The 19,300-nt window shown below is 41.8% G+C and overlaps 1 protein-coding gene across 1 annotated transcript in view; it reads left to right on the plus strand.

The window, feature by feature from the left end:
• LOC144823272 (sodium channel protein type 2 subunit alpha-like) overlaps window positions 1-19,300 on the plus strand; it is a 662,530-nt gene that overhangs the window by 442,495 nt on the left and 200,735 nt on the right. Inside the window, exon 21 of the mRNA XM_078681628.1 lies at window positions 13,323-13,477. Within this exon, the coding sequence (XP_078537754.1) occupies window positions 13,323-13,477 (155 nt within the window). The remainder of the gene's footprint in view (window positions 1-13,322; window positions 13,478-19,300) is intronic.

Genomic DNA, 19,300 nt, shown 5'->3' on the forward strand with positions numbered 1-19,300 from the left:
CAACAGAAATTGCTGAAACTATCCTCAGCAAAGCCATTGGCATCGCCTTCCTTACTGAAACTTGGCTCAAAGACTACTCGACTTCTGTTCTTGACTTGCTCTCACCCCCCAAACCATCCCCCCCGGTTATTCCATCCTCAGGAAAGATAGACCTGACAGAACAGGAGGTGGTCTAGCATAATCTTTAAAAATGAACTTTAACTCTCTCTTGTTAAGAACTCTGACCATACCACATTTGAATCACCCAATCCTCTCTTTCTAACTCAAAAAACCTCTTCCTTGGGGACTTCAACGTCCACTGGAATGATACTAAGGACCCCACAGTTAACCTCCTCACTAATCTTCTTGAGATTAGTGATCTCAAACAACTTTGCCATTCCCCAACCCACACCAAAGGGGCCACTCTGGACGCTATCATCTCTAACAACAATCTGGCCACCTTATCTAATATCATCCCCATTGACTGGTCTGACTACCACCTCATTCTCTTCACATCTCAAGCATGTCCACTCACTCTCCCTCTAATACCATCAAACAAAAAAAACTGACCGGAAAGTTTCATCTTATCCCCCGTGGCGACCTGAAGACTAAACTCCAAGCTCAACTTCTCCTCAATCCTCCTGCCCAAATTGCTAACGACCTCACTGAACATTTTAATAAATCGGTCAAAGAGGTTCTCAACCAAAATGTCCCTTCCAAGCTAAAAATTCAAAGAAACATCCCTTGCAAATCCTGGTTCACCCCTAGTCTCAACAACGAAAGACCCGCTCTTAGATTATCTGAAAGAACGTGGAGAAAACAACCTTCCCCCTCCAATCTAGCCCTTCTCAGAGCCGCCAGGTCCAACACATCCTTAAAGAAAAAGCTTTTTTCTACCGTACCCAACTGGATCGGACAAAAAACAGACCCAGAGAACTTTTCAGCATCGTCAAGAACCAAACAACCCATGCCCCCCCAAGTTGAAGGCCTTAACTGAGAAATCCGAAGAAATCGTGAACTTCTTCTCTGATAAAATCTCCAAAATGGATCGATCCTTCCTCTTAACTCCCCTCTGTCCCAATCCTCTATCCCCCATTTAACATTTTTCCTGAAGCTCTCGCCGTCCCAACTATACCCATGGACCCCTCACATTGCCCTCCTGACACCCTTCATTTTGAACATAACCCCAATAATCCCCAGCTAAAACATAATGCCTCCTGGCAAAATTTCCTCCCCATTTCCGAACTTGAAGTCTATAACATCATCACCAAACTTAAACCATCCTCACACACCAAAGACCCCCTCCCTTCCCACCTAATCAAAGATCTTAAACATATCATTGGCCCATACTGGACCACTATCATCAACTCCTCTTTGGCCACGTGATGCGTCCCAGTTTCCCTCCAACTCAGACAAATCACCCCCAGTCTCAAAAATCCCAAGGACGACCCTAACGCCCTGAACAATCTCCACCCTAGCTCTAATTGGATAATCTATCAATGCTTACAATCTCCTTGACTCACAGCAATCTGGCTTTAGAAAAGGCTGCAGTACATAATTTACTATATCTATCATTCCCTCGACAAGGGAGAATCTTGCCTTCTCGTCCTCCTTGACCTCTCGGCGGCATTCGATATTGTTAACCACTCAACCTTATTTAACACTCTTAAATATCGCTTTAGCCTTAATGGTCTTGTCCTCAAACGGTTCACCTCCTTTTTCAAACACAGAAGTTAGCAAATAAAAAATTTGGATTGCCTCTCCAACCCCACACCTGTCTCCCTAAATGTTCCCCAAGGTTCTATTCTCTTCCCCTCTCTCTTCAACCTCTTCATGAAACCCCTCTTGTGCATTCTTAATGAAGCAGGAATCAAATACCACTTCTATGCTGATGACACGCAACTATACTACAAGATTCAATCCCGTTCTGATGTTCTGCACCTCAACAACACACTGTATAAGGTCCAAACATGGTTTCACCATAATCATCTCAAACGCAATCCTAAAAAACCAAAATCATCCTCTTCTCCCCTAAAAACAACCCACTCCCCATACAGGGCTGGATTCATGACCTTAATCCTCTCAACTGCACGCTCACCTTATCCAACTCGGTTAAATCCGTAGGCGTCACAATTGACAATAGCCTTACCCTCTCTTCCCACAGAAAAAAATCAGCTAAAGGAGCTCTCTTCACTCTCCCCATCTCAAAAAAATCAAACCGTTCATTCCTGCTGATGACTTCAAATCAGTGGTCCAAGCACTGGTCTTGTCGAAAATCGACTACAGCAATGCTACCCTCGCTGGAACTCCGAAAACCCACATAGCTCTACTCAAAGCAGTCCTTAACCTAGCTGCCAGGCTCATCTCGGACTGCAAATGCTTCAACCTCAGCTCCCCTACCCTCAAAGTCCTCAACTGGCTACCCAAAAAAGGCAGATCCTCTTACAAGTTTGCATGCATTACACATATAGCACTGCAAAAAAAAAACCCGCTGTACCTTGCTGATAAACTCCACAAAGCTGGCTGCTCCCGTCCAATGAGAAGTACCAACGCTCTCGTTCTAGTCCCACCCTGGTTCCATAAGAAACACACTCAATCGCTCCTTCTCCGGTAACGCCCCCAACATCTGGAACAGCCTCCCGAAACAACTGCGTTGCAACCCCTCCTACCCCAGCTTAAAAAAAAGACCTAAAGCTACAGCTCAGCAAATATTGGGGAACTTAATCCTTCTCCACTCCACTGCCTGTTCCACCTACCTTCCCTACTGGAGCTTATCCCTTCCATCCCTATCCACACTCTCCCACCTCCTAAACTCCTGCCCCTTCCCTTTTTCTTTTCCCTTCTCTCCCACCTTTAACCTATGTATTCACTGATCGAATGAAGCACATGCATTGTCCCCATGTTAATAGCCCCTGAATTGTCCTTTTTTTGTTGTTCTAATTGTGCTGTTTGTTACTGCACTCTACAAATGTTTTATTTCAGTTCGGCTACATTGTTCCTGTAAAGCGCTCTGATACCCTGGGGTCTAGTCTGCGCTGTATAAAACTTGTAAAATAAAATAAATAAATAAATAAAAATTTCGACTACATTTAAAAGGCATGACTGTAGTGTCTGCACAAGTAGTGCACAAGTAGTGCTTCAGAGATTTTATGCCATGGTGTTGAAGTTTTCTTAACCCGATCCTGCCCCAGGCAACGAGCAGGAAAATAAACACTGAAAGTAACCAGAAAATGGTCTGACCAAGTGAGTTTCAGTGCAGGATCAACCATAACTGTAGAAGGTTTAAGAGAGATTAAGATGAAGAGTGTGAACTGCTTTGTGAGTGGGCTCCATTACAAGTTGTTCCAAATTAAAACCTTGAAGAGAGGCCAGGAATTGCTGCGCAGGTCTGTTATTCTGTCATGTGGATTAAATTCCCCAAGTCTTGATCTATTGACTTGGTAAGAGTATTCTGCATCATTCAGAAACTCTGTCCATCACCTTTTCCAAAATCGTTTAAATTCCCCAAGTACCATAAAATTAGCATGCAGAGAAGACAGTTGAATAAGTGAGTCGGAAAGTAAATTTAAGGAGTCAGCCAAAGTGGAAAGGGGGAAATAGATAAGAGCTCCAGATAGGACTTCCCATAAGCGTGAAGGGTGAAATCACTGACAGGGCAATCAGAATCCATCCCGTTCATCTGCCTGCGCCAGATCACAGACATGTGGAGGTTAAGCCACTCATCCCTAGTATGAGAAAGCAAGGGGGCATTGTGGCATAGCTTACTGGCAGTGTGGCAGGCGCTGGCCACGATCTGGACGCGGATGGGTGAAGACAGGCTTGCCTTCGGCACCCCACCAGTGTGCCCGCTGCACGTCCATGGCATGGAAGACTTTCATAAGAAGGGACATAGTGATTCTGAAAGACTGGAGTGCACCACAAACAAAATGGTGGTTCGCAGTGGGATCGCTAATTGGTATGCGGAAATGAGAGCCGGAGCAACGTGGCACAGGACAGGATTAAAAAAGTCTAACATAACACTATAGACTGCCAAATAGTAATTCCAAAACTGTATTAGGCGTAGTTTCAAAGCGCAACAACACCCAGGTTAGTGCAAATACAAATTCAAATTCAGCCACCCCACATAAAAGTCAGTGCAAAACACAACAGAAGAACAAGATAAAAAATAATAAAAAACTGAATTTAGCGGAGTTTACCAGTGCGCGTCCACGGCATTGAAAGATTATATAGGAAGTGACAGAGCGATTCCGAAACACTGGAGCACGCCACAAACAAAATTGCCATTAAATATAATTTGTTATGTTCTCTAGACTGCCATTGAAAAGAGAAATTTGAAAAGAGATGGATATACATGTTTTGCTATATGAAAAATATTGTATGTAAAACAATTTAATGGTTATGTTGTGTCACTGGTTTTTGTAAATCATTTTTCTTCAAAGATCTGAGTTTTTTTAGTAGAAGTTTCACACACACTTGAGGGATAATTTATAGACCCTTTTAATGTTTAATAAAAAACATTATTTTATAATTCTCCTTGAGGAGATTTTGTTCACCCAACATAACTGTTTATAGCTCATAAACAAACTAAATTGCAACTCGCAGTGGGATCGCTAATTGGAATGTGGAGTGAGAGAGGGAACAAAGTGGTGCAGGAAAGGATTAAAGCAGTCTAAAACTAAAGACTAAAAACACAAAAGGGGGGCCTGAGGAGGTTTTAAGGACAAACTCCCCAATACACCACTCTGAAACACACAAAAAAAGACCTCTGGTTCAGAGTCGCACGCGGCAAAAGTGTGTGTGGAGCCAACTATGCTGGGAAAGAGTGGGGAGTCCCTTTTCAGGACGATTTCCCTCACACACCAGAGGTGTCATGCTTCATCATAGGGATACCGCCTCGCATCACAAGCCTAGTTGTGACGCGGGCTACAACCCCCTCGGTTTGTGGGAGGAACTCAGGGATGTTTTTTTTATATAAGTGGCGGTCATAAAACCCAATGTGAGCATATGCTCACATTGGGTTTTATTACCGCCCCTCATATCAACACAACATCCCTGAGCTCCTCCCTAACACTAAGGACTGCCAACACATAATTTTAAGACTGTATCAAGCGTAGATTCAAAGTGCAACAACCCCCTGGTTAGGGCAAATATCTTCAGGAGCCTTTTCCTTCTAAAGGTGGAGGTCAAACTTGATCAATTTGATCTCCCCAACGTTGTTGCCGGTAAGTTCAAATGGCTAATTGTATGTATTTTGTCATATGTTTTTTAGCAAATATGTGATCCATTAAGGTATTGAGAGAAGCATTTTGGACAGAAATAGAATGTGCTTTTCCTGCTAAATAGGATAATGTCTGTTGTGAAGGATTTTTTGCTTTTCATTGATTCTTCCTCCTAAATTTCCCAGGCATGACCTAAATTCCCACACAATATTTCAGACTGTGCTTGTGCTGTGAGCTGCTTCTTGTGTCTCAACCTGTTGCACTAGCATCGCTAAACTGTGACTGGATGTCATAACACTCTAGTGCTCCTTCAGTTCTTTCCTCTCCCATGTTTCAGGCCCATTTGAATATAGTTACCTTTATGTTATTGTATTCCTTCCATTGGTGAGCAAAAAGGCTTTCTAAATAAACATTGCAGCAAAGTTGAAAAGGTAAAGTCCAAGACTGACCTCCGTGACTACTGTAATTTGTATTTGGGAATTCATTATGGCAGCTTAAACTATGATGCTTACCTCACTCTGATGTCAAAGATGTAGAGAAAATGATGGCTTTGGAAAATGTGCCTCTTGATACTCCCAGGGCTTCCATAAGTAAGGAACAACTGTTTCTTCCTACTCACTGCACAAGGATTGCCTTTGAAGTGCCTAACTGTGGTCTGTGAAAAGAAACATAAAGAAGATTTTGAAATCTCAAAGTCAATTCCTATCAACCGCACATTGACATTACTTTGGAGTGGAAGAAGATATATTGGACTCCTTCCACACACAAAGGACAAGAGTAATCTGAAGTCTTTTGGATTCATTTATTAAGTGACAGAAAGAGGAAAACTTTGAGTCCCGGCTTCAACACCAGCATTGTCATTTTCAGCATAGTTCAAATATTTTAAAGGAGAAATCTTTTTGATTGTGAGTCATTTCTCCAATCCTTTCCCCTCATGCCTGTTCAATAGGATAGAATTGAGAATATCACTGGGCTGGTGTTGAAGACCTCAAAGACATCACAAAGATCATCTCAATCTTTGTACTCAATGGGGGTGGGCAGTAGCGAAGTAAAGGGTTCCGATTTTTCTCTTTTTGACCTACACAGCTCCCTTCTAACCCTGTTCCTTTTCTACGTAGATCTCTCATCATATTCAGTCCAATTTGTATATCCAGTACCCCTCCAGTTCCCCCTTCCTCTGGTGCCACACTTGACTCACTCTCTCTGTACAGGCATGTTCTCCCTCTCTATCTAATTGAAGCCCTATTTTCTGACTGTGTGGCATGTGTTGCTGACGTTATATAGTGAGACTGGGTGAGTTCAGGTTGCACCAGTATTGTAGATCATGGCTAAGGCTCCCGGTTTTCTGTTTAAACGGATTTATACATATAAATACAGACGGAAACCTTTTTGGTTTTTGTCTGTATTTATATATAGAAACGGGAAAATACTTACAAAATAATCCTCCCGCCTCTGTGCTCCACTATGAAATCCGAGTCAGAGGTGCACTGGGGCTTCCAAAAGAAATCGGAAACTGCTGACTAAGTGCAGCTGAGAGCGCCGTGTCTGCAGAGACCCTTCAGCACCCCTCACAGCGGTTGTCTTTCAAGGTTTAAATTGTTCGATCAGTGCAAGCAGCTATGTCCATTAAGAGGTGTGAAAACACCCCAGGACATCGGCTGCAGGCCCAGCAACCTTTTGTTTTGTTTTTTCTATGGGAGGGACCAGAGTGACATTTTTAGAATTATCACCCAGCACATCATTGTTTGCATCGCATGCTGCTGCAGCAGAAAACCCAAGCACCATCAGGACTCTACAGCTTGGAAGTTACATTTGACATGGTGGCGAAATGTAGACACCAAATAAAATATAACATTGCACAAAGCTTTCCTTTGTCAAATGAACCCTCTGTATGTTACATAGATCGCCTTCCTTCTACCCTAAGTTTAACTGACGCCCCACGCCAGCTGCTCCAGAGGGAAGGGAGGTTTCATCTGTGGCTCCCCTCTGCCATTCTAGGTAGAGAGCACACACCTCCCGCTACACTGGGAGGAAAGCTGCAGGCTGCAAACACGGGCGACCAATGTGATCCTGCCGCCTATACCGATGACCAGTGTGCATCATGGCAATTCCCTCTCACTGCATTCGTGTCTCTATATTCTCTCGCTTCACCGTCCCCTCATTTATCTCAGCTAAAGAAGAGTCAGGCTGTATGTAGTGTACCAGAGAAACAGATAGAGAGAGAGGTAGGAGAAGCCGATGACCCTTCAACTCTGACATGGCAGGTGCTCTAGCTACTCAAGATGTTGTGGTCCAGGGTAGGACTCGGACAGAAAGTAGGTTTAGGTACCAAAATACAAGAGGCCTCCATTAGTGAATTAGAAAGCTAAACAAGTTGCCCATGTTTGCGAATTGGGACAATTTGAACTTGTATATACATGCTATATATGTGTTTGGCAAGGTATGAAAAACTGCATGGATTTGAGCATGTAGTAGGCAATGTTAGTTTTAATATCGGGGAAATCAAAAGTAAAAACAGTAAAAACAGCTAAACAACCTAGTGCATGTGTGCATGTCAATTTAAATAAATGAGGAAAAATACTAGCAACAGTGTCTTTTTTTCTTACTACAAAAATAAATGTGGATAAATACAGATAAAATGACCAACAAATAAATATGGATAAATACAGACGGAAATGTTAAAAAAATAAATACCATAAAACTGGGAGCCCTAATCATGGCTAACTTGTACAAAACATAGCCTAGATTCTACTAAGCATTACTAGAGATCAGAGAGTGTGTCTGGTTGGTAGAGAGAGTAAGGAAGAGAATACAATAGTGGACATGTAAGTGCAAAATCCAGTGACATGTGACCAGCTGGAACCGCCTTTTGAAGCTTTTAGCTTTGAAGAAGACCACTATTTATTTTATTTTATTTATAAAGTTTTATATAGCGCAAACTTGATCCCGAGGGAAATCAGAGTGCTTTACAATTTGAGGGAGAGGAAGGAAACATATCACAACAAGACTCAAATGGGGAATCTAAAAGGCATTGAACCATATAGTGCACACATAACAGATCATATATAAACCTGGGGTAACGAAGGGTGGGCTAGTCAATGATACATAATGACTTAAGGGGAGTGATGATACATAATGACGTAAGGGGGACAAATACAATAGTAATAAACAGGATTATTAACCAATACTGTAGTATTTCCAGTGCGATTAGGGCTTACAATATTCTATCATGTTAAGGTAAGAACTTATTCATGAGGAATTCTTTTGCTTCCAATTTGAAAGCAACCTTGGAAGAGATTCTACGGATTTCCGGTGGAAGAGAGTTCTAAAGTTTTGGTGCAGAGCCAGGAATCTTATAAGATGTTAAGGTATCCTTAGAGCATCACCATTACTTCCAGTAGTGTTTAGTTCATGTGCGAGACTGTAATTTAAAATTAATGGCAGCCTAAGGCTTATGTTTTAATGGCATAATATTATATGTCCACATTATGTGCCTGTTAATGTGAATGGGGAATCCTAAAAGTAGCACTGTAAGGAGTCTGGTGTTCCCCTCGCAAAAGGGTCTTCATTTCTACAATTTCTAAAGCAGGATACGTGATCTCCTTCTAACTGCCTCCATTATTTAATGTTACTGTAATTCCAATGCAAAATTATAATCAATCTAATCTCAGGTTGGTGCTCACAAATATACATGAATCAATCCAGAATTACCAGCTTCAAGAAAAAGTTAAAGTGTTGACAAAAATATTTTTTAGTTCTGTCAGCACCTCTCTTGCACCATAAGCTTTGTCTCTCCATCCCCCATCACCTTCTGGAATAGCGGCCCATTCATCTTCTTCTATCATCTCTGACCCACTTGCCTGAAAGGGAGAAACAAGGAATGTCAGTCTTCTCTTACTCCATTAGCTCTTTCTTCTACACAGGGAAGGGCAGTGTCCACTCAATGTCATATTTTCTGAGGAACTGGGGAACCTACCATTTTGGGTTATTCCTTTTGCCTTATTGGTTAGATGGGACTGGGCATCCTGCAAGACCACATATGCTTTGAAGCCCAGCACTCCTATGGTGTCTTCCCTGAGACTTGTCATCCTCCTTCTGCTTGCCCTTTATTTTTCTGGTCTAGCAGGTGTCCATGCATCCCTTGTAGTTCACAACTTTCAAGTAAGTTGAACACTCAAGTTGGTGGGTTTGCCCACTCCCTTTAGTATCCTTTACCACTGCGCCCATTTCTGCAAGAGCATGCAACGTTGTAAACAAACACTGTCCTGGTAAGGGTCGGTCCTGCTAAATTGTCCTATATGCAGTGATATGTGTCCTACGCTGTGGACTCTGTGACAGCAGTTTTCGTTTCGTGTACCCTATTAATGGGTGCACTGATATTTCACTCTGTTAAGTGTCTGCAATCTTCCTGCACCTGTTGTGTAGTGGCTTGCTGACTGTTATATTTCTATTGCAGTGTCAGTCCATAACTTTTACTTGTAATCATATTTTCAGGTTGGTTGTTGATCATAACTCAAAGGCCAAAAGAATTCAACAATAGGCCCAATGTAACTTTAATGTTACTAGCTTGAGTCTAGTGAGTTGTAAACCTCTTCTCTTAGACAGTTCTTGACACAGCTCAATGTTCCAGTTTGCAAAGGAGTTTTTTACTGGATGTTTGCATCCGTCAATGTTGTGCAGAGCAATGAAGTTTAACAAGGCAGTCTCTAATGCAGCTTGCTCTTTCATTGACTTCCAATCCCTTTGTTTGCCCTGGTCTATTTTTGATGTGATCCTCCTTGATAGTCTTTTTCTAAAAAACAGAGTGTGGTCAAACTTAAAACCATAAAGGGAGTGACAAACAGTCACACTGGGTAAGCAGCAATGTTAATGAATTCCCACTTTAACAAATCAATTGTTAATGAGATCTTTCCACATAACGTTGTGCGCTGGTGAAAAATTTAAGAAATTCTATTATGCAACAATAGTAACTTCTGTAATGAGAAAGGCGGCAACAGATTTTGCTCAAACCTAGGCAGTGCATATAACAGTTGGTACCTGTTAGAAATGGCCCTTTCTAGGGTGCTTTCCATCCACATTTTGCTTTTGTCCTTCCCAGTTTTCCACTACTCTGGATTCTAGGCTTAGGACTTTGAGCGATGTTGACACTGCCATTCAGTGGCAAAGCTCTGTGTTCATCATATACATGATTGGCTGATTCGAGTTAGCTATAAGTCCCTTTTCAAGGAATAAGGCATATACCCAAGGCATGTATCTTGAATGCTTCACCGTGGGCCTGCAGCACTGGTTATGCAGCCCAGAGGTCACTCATTGATTGTGCCACAGGTTTGCCCTGGTGGGGGCTGTGTACTGCTATTCAACTTGACATCTAAAACATTGTGTGCCAAGGTTCTGTATGTCTTTTGCTATATCAGAGCTCCCCCTGGTGACAGGGTGCGGTGTTAGGAATAGGTAGGGCATGTACCTGTGTGCATCACGTTATGTGAAAGGGTTGTGAATTCCATCAGGTGGTGTGTTTGGTATGACGGGGCTTGCTTCTAGCAATCTGTTAGCATGAGAGGGTGAAGGGAAAGGCTATCAAGCAGTATTTTGTACAGGCAGAATATTAGCAGTATTGTGTTTGGTATCGAGTGTGTAATGGCGAATTCTCTCAGGTTTGACATTACGGTGATAGAAATGTCACTTTGGGAAAGTGCGCCAGTCTCCTAATTCACAACTGGGTATTAGGGGTACAGCCACATATGTATATTCCTGATGGAAGGCCATAAACTAATGGATCTCAGGGAAATTGCGGACCTCTGACTCTGAGGAGCCTTTTTGGTACAGTTACGTGGGGTGGAATTGGCACCTGCATTCCAAGGGGCATGTTCTTGGCCCCACTAAAGATTATGATCAAACCTCCCAGGGTAGGATTGCAGACAAGATACAAATTTAGAGAGGGCTTTTGCATTTCAAAAGTGGCCTTTTGAACTGATCATATCTTCATAGGCCATTGAGGGTATAACTACTGGGGCTCTGATCTATGAAAGTAGAAACACTTTTGGATTTGGAACCATACTACGCTGGTTTGATGCTGGGACATTGACACAAGGACTCCTTTGGGCAGGAAGGGCTGCACCTGGACTATCTGCAGACTTGTGGTGGCCTGGAACTTGTCATGCTCCAAGAAGGGGACTATCACTTGGTGGATTTTGCCTGGACGTTGCTGGCCTGCAGCTAAGTGCTAACTGTCGTCGCCTGGGTCCCAAAGGGCTCTTCAAGTGCCAGTGAGCTGGCCTCCTGTCCATGAGATCCCAGGGACCTAAAGGATCTCCTTGTCTCCATGAGATTGTGAGGACTGCACAGGGTGCTGCGGAGACAGGTAGAAGTGATTGTGGTTCGGACAAGGATCATCCGGACATACACCATCATCACACTGTGTAGAGAAGTGTGCACATAAAGATCAGAAGCCACCTGTGGTGCCAGGACCTGAGGAGTTCGAGGAATCTTGATGAGTCCGCAGTACCAATGCTTGGTAACAGGAGACCTGTGCTCACTTGCCTTCTATAGTGCATGGTGTCCAAAGGGTGTTGGGGGAACCTGACCAGGGAGCTGAGACTGTCTTCGGCCTCCAGATCGGAAGGACGACATTGCCTGACATCGCAGCTTCTGTACGAGGTCATTGGCTCCCTCTCCCTGGACCCATGCCACAAGGCCCCGAGGGCTTTCATGTGCCTTGTTGGCACCTACAGCTTATGGTCTGGGGTTATGACTGGCCACACCTTCGCCTGAGGGGAAGTATTTCTCCACACTTAAAAGTGAGTCACCTTCCTGATTCACAACCTTTTGTCTATGGGAGGATCACAATGTCGTCGGATGTCTAGAGGTTTAATCCGGAGGGCCGAAACTAAGTAACTGCTATTTTCCAAGCTAGGTGGTTCAGACTGTCTAGTCAGCAGGGCACCAGCTGGGGCAACGTGTATGGTTTGCTGGTGTAGTTGAGGGAGTAGGCGTAGTCAAAAATCTGTGACTGTTTGACCTTTCAGGACTGGGAAAGTCCGGCAATTGCATATAACTGTACAGTGTATTTACAATGTGTGTTTTGTTTTGATTTCAATGGAGACATTTGACAATTGCGTATAACTGTAGAGTATATATACAATATGTATCTCGTTTTGCTTTCAGTGTGCGTGTGTGTGTGTGTAATACAAAGACAAGTGTTTTATACATAAGGGGTGGAGTATTTTTGTGGCGTACACAGTGTGTTGCAAGGTTGGTGTTGTGCCAATACTTTAAACTAGTTTCCTGAGGATCAGCCTGACTGCTCTGTGCCAAGCTACCAGAGGGGACCGCAGGTTATCAGGCAAGTATATCGTACTCATCATATTTGGAACAGTGGATTCTGACTTGCTTCAATGCGTCACAGCCAGCACAAAAGCGCTGGGTCTAGCAGTACCCATTACACAAACTGTTTGACTATAATTGTTGCCATTTGCCTTTATTTATTGCAAATAAAGAAAACAAATTTTGCATCATGTCCTTCTGACGTAAACCAAGGGACATACCTGGCACCAAATGGTAGTCGACAATGACCAAAACAAGAAAAAAATTAACAAAGACAATTCCGGACCCAAATACTAGATGGAAGAATAATGCACAGCATTTGAATTCACAAAACTCATCAAGCTGCAAAACTACTCCAACTGGTAAGTAACCATTTTGTTTTGCATCACGTCCAATAAAGCCCTCACAGAAGGAGGTGTGTAGGAGAACTAAACAAGAACTCTATATAAAATATGATCAATTTTGAGGCAAAATCACTGTGCTCCTGATCCCCCATGCAAATATTGAATAAAAAATTTTCCTTCGTTTTTTCATTATGTGAGATGGTTGGTAAACGTCATTGTTCTATGCTCCAAATTGGTTTGCTTTATAGTTGCACTAGTGCACACTTTAGATAATTTGGAACCTCGCTTAATTTGATGTATGCTCTATACCAAGTTCTTCTTCCTTGCTTTTATCTGAAAATCTTGATGCATCTTCAAATTTGTTAATTGTAAGCAAGAACATTGGTTGTGAACTACAATGTAAATATGCATAGTCTTTTCAGAATATGTCTTCATCACCTACATTTATGTTTGATAGGATGTGTTAAGAAATTTGCCTGGTGTCAAGTCAGCATTGAAGATGGAAATGGAAAATTGTGGTGGAACTTTAGGAAAACTTGCTTCATAATAGTGGAACACAATTGGTTTGAGACCTTCATTATCTTTATGATTCTTCTCAGCAGTGGTGCACTGGTAAGATACAAAAAAGTAGTCTGCCAGACATGTACTAAAGTATATTTGTATTGCTGTTTCTGTGAATATTCCTGAAAAAAACATTACATCATATACTCCTCCGAAAGTTGCCTGAGCAAACATTAAAATAGTATCTATTTAAGGCAGTATATGAGTATATTACTGTTCTGTTTTCAATAAACATACATGCACAAGAAAAATCCGATTTCCCTCAAAAACAACTTAAATATGTTGAATTTTTAATTGGTAAATTGGCATAAAAAAAATCCTGGGCAATACATTTTTCCTCACAAATTAAACCTATCCCAAAAAGAATGAGCGCAAACTCCTAACTCTCAGCTTTCCTTTAGGCTCCTGAGATTGTCATAAATTTTCGGGTGAATGCATTAGCAAGCATTGCCACACTGCTTGTTTTAGTGCCTATAGTTTTTTAGACAAGCTGTAAATGGAAACAAGCATGCGATTTTCAGATTTTAAATCATTTTAATAAGCATTGATGTACGTATTACAGTTGATCAATCTACCTACGTGAATTTTACTAAATCACTTCCCAACAATAATAATTTCTGTAAAAATACTGTATGCACTATCCCATAACCCTAAAATGTATAAACAAATACATTATTCAGCTCATGTAAACTATGTAGTTCAGTTTGAGTAGTTTGTTCTATTAATTAAGAAAATTAAGTGATTCTTGTCAGGCCTGTGTGTTTTTCCAGGAATATTTTGTCAAGTCTGTATGTTTTTCCTGAAATATTTGACTTTTATCTGGAACTGTAGATGGCAATAGTTTTTCTGTTTAATAAGTACATTATATTTGTAAAACACTTAATTTAGTTTTTTCCTATTTACAAAATGTCATTAAGATGTTTTCTATAGTTAATTCACTTAAATATGCTGTCTATTTGACTTCACTCTTTATCATAAGCCACTTCATTACCTGAGGTGGTTGTTTACCCTTTAAAAATACCTACTGCCCACTTTCCCACTTTCTGTAGTTTGTAAAAAAAATAAATCAGCAATAGTTATATTGCAGAGGTCTATGAAATAATATCAGCATTCAGGGATCACCACCATATGGAACATCTTAACATGCCCAGTCAGTAAAAGATGCACAGTCATCTATCCCTTCAGGAGAATCTCTTTTGACCCCTATCTTGTCCACATAACTTAATTTAAATATCCAATTATAATAAAGTTGCTTCATGTCAAAGTGGATTGTTATATGTAGAAGTAACATATATCAATTTGGTTTTAGCATCAATACATCAATGCATTCCACCCCAACCCTATGTACTTTAAGAGAACCTTGTGCATAATAGCATGGAAAAACTTGCAAAAACTCTGTCAAATATCTAGTGTTTCTACTTGTATTACCAATATTAGTTCACACAGCCTTGATTTACCCTGCCATGCAAGAATCCTGTCCACTTTCATATGATGATTATAGTATAGGCTACTTGCTGGTCTCCTGTTGTCATCTATTTATCTTCTGTAATATAAATTGGTTAGAGATGTGCCATCACGGACGGCACTTCCACCATCTACAGACATAGCTTCCTAATTAATAACATAGACATTTCCTTTCCTCCTAGAGTTGTGATCAATGTCAGTCATTAACTCATCAAAGGAAACCCTACCCACATTTTCTTTACAATAAATCATGATAGTTACTAGACTACAAACAAGGATCCCTCAACAGTGCCTTGTTAAATTTCCAGCATGACAATGGGTATTCAGCAATGGATGAGATCAAGGTTTCAGCTGGGCCATTATTGGACATGGCAGTCAACTGTATACAGACATTTCACCACCCAGGATGATCAAAGGTGAATTATGCATTTGGTCTAACTGGAAATAGGGTGTGTCTTGGTAAGGGTAGAACCTGTACCTTCTAGTTACTGACAAGACTTACACGAAGTTTCAGACCCAGTTGAGTGGGCTACAGGGCAGACTGAGATACTGGGCCCAGCCATGGTGGTTTAGGTAATTTGCCAATGATGTCCTGGGGTCTCTTCTACTCTGGTTTAGCAACCTGGCCTAGTATACACTTTCCATATTTGACTCCCACAGTAGCAAAATCAGACAGTCAAAGACTTTTCAGAGAGGTAGTATATGAGCGCCAAAGATTTTGAATCCATGTTTAACTAGACACCGATAAATCACTTTCCAGCTTAATGCTTATTTCTTTAGAAAAGCAAGTACTTTTAATATCACTGAACCACAAAATTCTACTCAATTCGATAGGTGTCAGATTTAAGTTTAAATGATTTCAACAGCAGGCTTACACTAAAATGCATCTAGACTACATGCTCCTATGACCGCTGTACTGTGCCCTTTCTATGTATGTCTAGGGTGGTCTTCTCCCCTAAATTGAGCTTTGCCAAAATTAGGGTCAGGTGCAAGTTTCGCTAACTGGTAGCCCATGGTCAACTAATGGATCAGCTTGTACAGTTCTTTAGCTCAAAAGAGTATTACTGATAGGGCTAAATCCTTATCATGGTTTAACGTTTCTTGCATTTACAGTGTCTAAGTCTCTGGAGGCCATGCCTTGATGTTACCTGGTTGGTGAATGACCTATCCTGGCAGGAGCTGGTTGGTGTGCATGTCTGCATATATTGAGTTGTGTCTTCAATGATGCCTATTTGTCTTTAGTGTAGTTCCTCTTACTTTCTATCTCATAGCCTGCTTCAGAGATCCGCTTGGCAGTCGGAAATGGTGAGGGCTGGCCTTCAGGCGATGTAGCTTCATAGGCCTGGCATTTCTGACGAGTGTGGCTCCAGTCCAGTCAGATATTTTGCTTCTGACAACTTTTCCATAATGGTTGGACTAGACACTGGTTATGGCTGCACCATTCTTCAGACTGTAGAAATGCTGGTTGTCACAGGGTTCTGCAGCTGAGCTTTTTCACTGTTAAGTGATTGGCAGACCAACAGCTTCTCAATACGTTACACACTTCAGGTGATATCCCCTCAGCTCTGGGAGGCAGACTGTCACACGGATGACAGTCCTTGCCTTACAGCAGTTCTTCAAGTACTCTTTAGAGCTAGCTCTTCCTTGGTTAAGAAGAACCTGGTACTGGAAAAACGTAGGGTGGTTTGGTTCTCAGTTTTACATTTCATTTCTAGACAAGAGGCGTGGATCTAGTGCCTACGGGCCTGGAACTAGTTTAAGAGTGAAGGTTCCCTTTCAAATGTCATTTTTAGGCAGAAGTACAAAAGCAACCTTTGTGCAAGGTGATGGCTCTCACTGTAAGTAGTGATGATACTGGCTCCAGGCGGGAGTATCCAAAAAGTGGACGCTATGATGTGTGAGCACAATGCACCTGGCTATCAGCAGCCTTCCTGAAGTTGCAATCAGGAATAGAAAGAAGGGCAGGCCCTACCTAGGAATTTCACCAACTTTAACATCAGAAACTGCTGACTCAGCCACTCTACTGACTGTCTACCTAACAGCAGAGCTGAAGCAAATTTAATCAGCAAACTCTTGCTTTTAACCCTCATAGAATTTCTAGGAGTAGCTCTATCTCCATCCTCCCTTAGTCCAGTTTCTGGATCTCTTTACCCTCTGACTTCAAGAATGCAAGCTATGCACTTCCACTGTCTGGGGGAAACTATAACTACCCTCTATTTCATGTATCTTGTGTCAATTTAAATCAAAGGCCATCCAAAATGTACATTTGTCTCGCTGGTTGCAGCAAACATATCCACTTTGCACACAGTCTAACTGCCCTGTATTTGTACACATGCACTCAACACACACACACACACACACACACACACACACACACACTGGGATGTTAGTGCAAGGGTCTAGACGCAACACTTAAGTAGAACATTTTTATTGAATGGGGACAGTAGGCATCACTCCTTTCTAACACAGAAAATAAGGTATAGGCATATGAATTCACTATAACATTCTGCTCCCACCACTGCTTCAGGTATGTCAAAAACACTGGGGCATGGATAGAAGTTCTTTTTTTTATTTTTATTTGTAGCAAAAAGTACTTTTCTTTTTACAAAGTGCCAAAGCAACCTGCATAGATCTTGTTACATCAATACAATATTCATAATTTATTTTAAGTCTATGAAACACAATTCAGCAGAAAAAAGAAAACTTAGAAACAATTAGGAAGAAAAAACAAGATCAATTATTGTTATTTTTTTTATTTTTCAAAAACCAACATTATATACAATTGCAAAAACAGCCAGACAGTTGCTTATGCAATACAGGGTTATCGGTCCGTAACAAAACCAAGTGTATTCTTAGCTTACTTGTATACATAATCGCTCTGATATATAGTCCAAATAATACGGTAAGTATCGCCATTATAAAGGATGCAGCAGTGCCCTCAACACAGTAAATCATAACAGGGTATGACACATCTAGAATTATAAAATATAGAATGCGTACAATATAACCAGGTACATTTACATATTGGCCATACCTCCAGATTGCATTTCACACCTCCCTCAGACCTCCTTCAAGGCTACTTTTGCGGTCCCACGGCAACCATTGTGTCTTGATGTTCACGGGCCCACACCACAAATGGTTCCCATATGTCTTTGGGTCTTGATGTGGAGGGCATTACTTCCTGAAAAGTGATCAGTTGTGAGTGAGCAAATGTTATGTCTGTTATCCAATCAGTTTTGGATGGAACCCTTTATACTTTCCCAATGCATGGCGACTCGTTGCTTGGCAGCAAAAAGGAGCAGTAATGCATGTAATTTTCTGAGATTGGCAGGAGTGTCCTTAACATATCCCAGCAATCCCTGCAAAGGAGTGGGGTCGCCAGCCAACCCGGTTATTTGGTGAATGATATGGAACACATCAGACCTATATTTCTATAACCTCGGGCAATCCCATGCAACATGGAGAAACCCTGCAGGGGCTCTCCCACATTTCAAGCAACTGTCATCCTCTTTGAGACCTATATGATGTAAACTAATAGGTGTTCTATAAAATCTATGTAGGAATTTAAAATGAACTAAACAAAGCTTGTAGTTTGCGGAAAGTGCTGTGAGTTGGCTGCAACAATAAAGCCACTGGTCTTCTGTGAGTGAGGTTTGTAGGTCCTCATTCCAAGCCCCTATTGCTCGTGGTGGTGTTAGGGGGCCGAATTCTGCATGTGATTGTATATTCTGGTGATTAGTCGGAAAGGGGAGGCTGACTTAAGAACGTTTTCTAAGGCGCTAAGGGTAGGCGAGTTTCTGGAAAAGTGTCATGTAGAGATCGACACATAGCCTTGAGTTTATGATATGCAAACAGTTTGGAGAACAGCACTAGCCTCTCTTCCGTGGCCGACGGAGGCAGACGGAAAGACCCCTCTGGGTAGAGGTCAGCGAAAGTGTTTAACTTCATATTATGTGCTAAGTCTTTTCCAAGACCATCTCGCTTGGGGAACAGCATCGGGTTATTGGCAATAGGTTTTGCAGGGGCATATAGGATGGAAACACCTGCTCTCTTCCGCAACTCGTTCCAGTCCCATCGGTATAGTCTCTACCGTATCAATGTCTTCCCTAGGGCGCTTGTAGTCCTTATATAGGGCAGCCTGTAGTGGGAGGGGCGTCGCGACAGCAGCTTTCACTGCCACATGTGGCTGAAAAGGAGTGGGAGGTGCCCAATAATGCAAGAACTGCACCTGTGCGCTCCATGCATATAATTTCATATCTGGAGCTCCAAGGCCTCCTTGTCATAAAGGAAGTGCTAAAAGTTTCCAGGAAACTCTAGCGTGTTTTCCCACCCATATCAGGGAAATTAACAGGGACCATAGGGTTTTAAAAAAGGCTTGCATGAGTGAAAGTGGGATATTAACAAATAGAT

The sequence above is a fragment of the Lissotriton helveticus genome, chromosome 3_1 (assembly GCF_964261635.1).
Source record: "Lissotriton helveticus chromosome 3_1, aLisHel1.1, whole genome shotgun sequence".
Classification (NCBI taxonomy): Eukaryota; Metazoa; Chordata; class Amphibia; order Caudata; family Salamandridae; genus Lissotriton; species Lissotriton helveticus.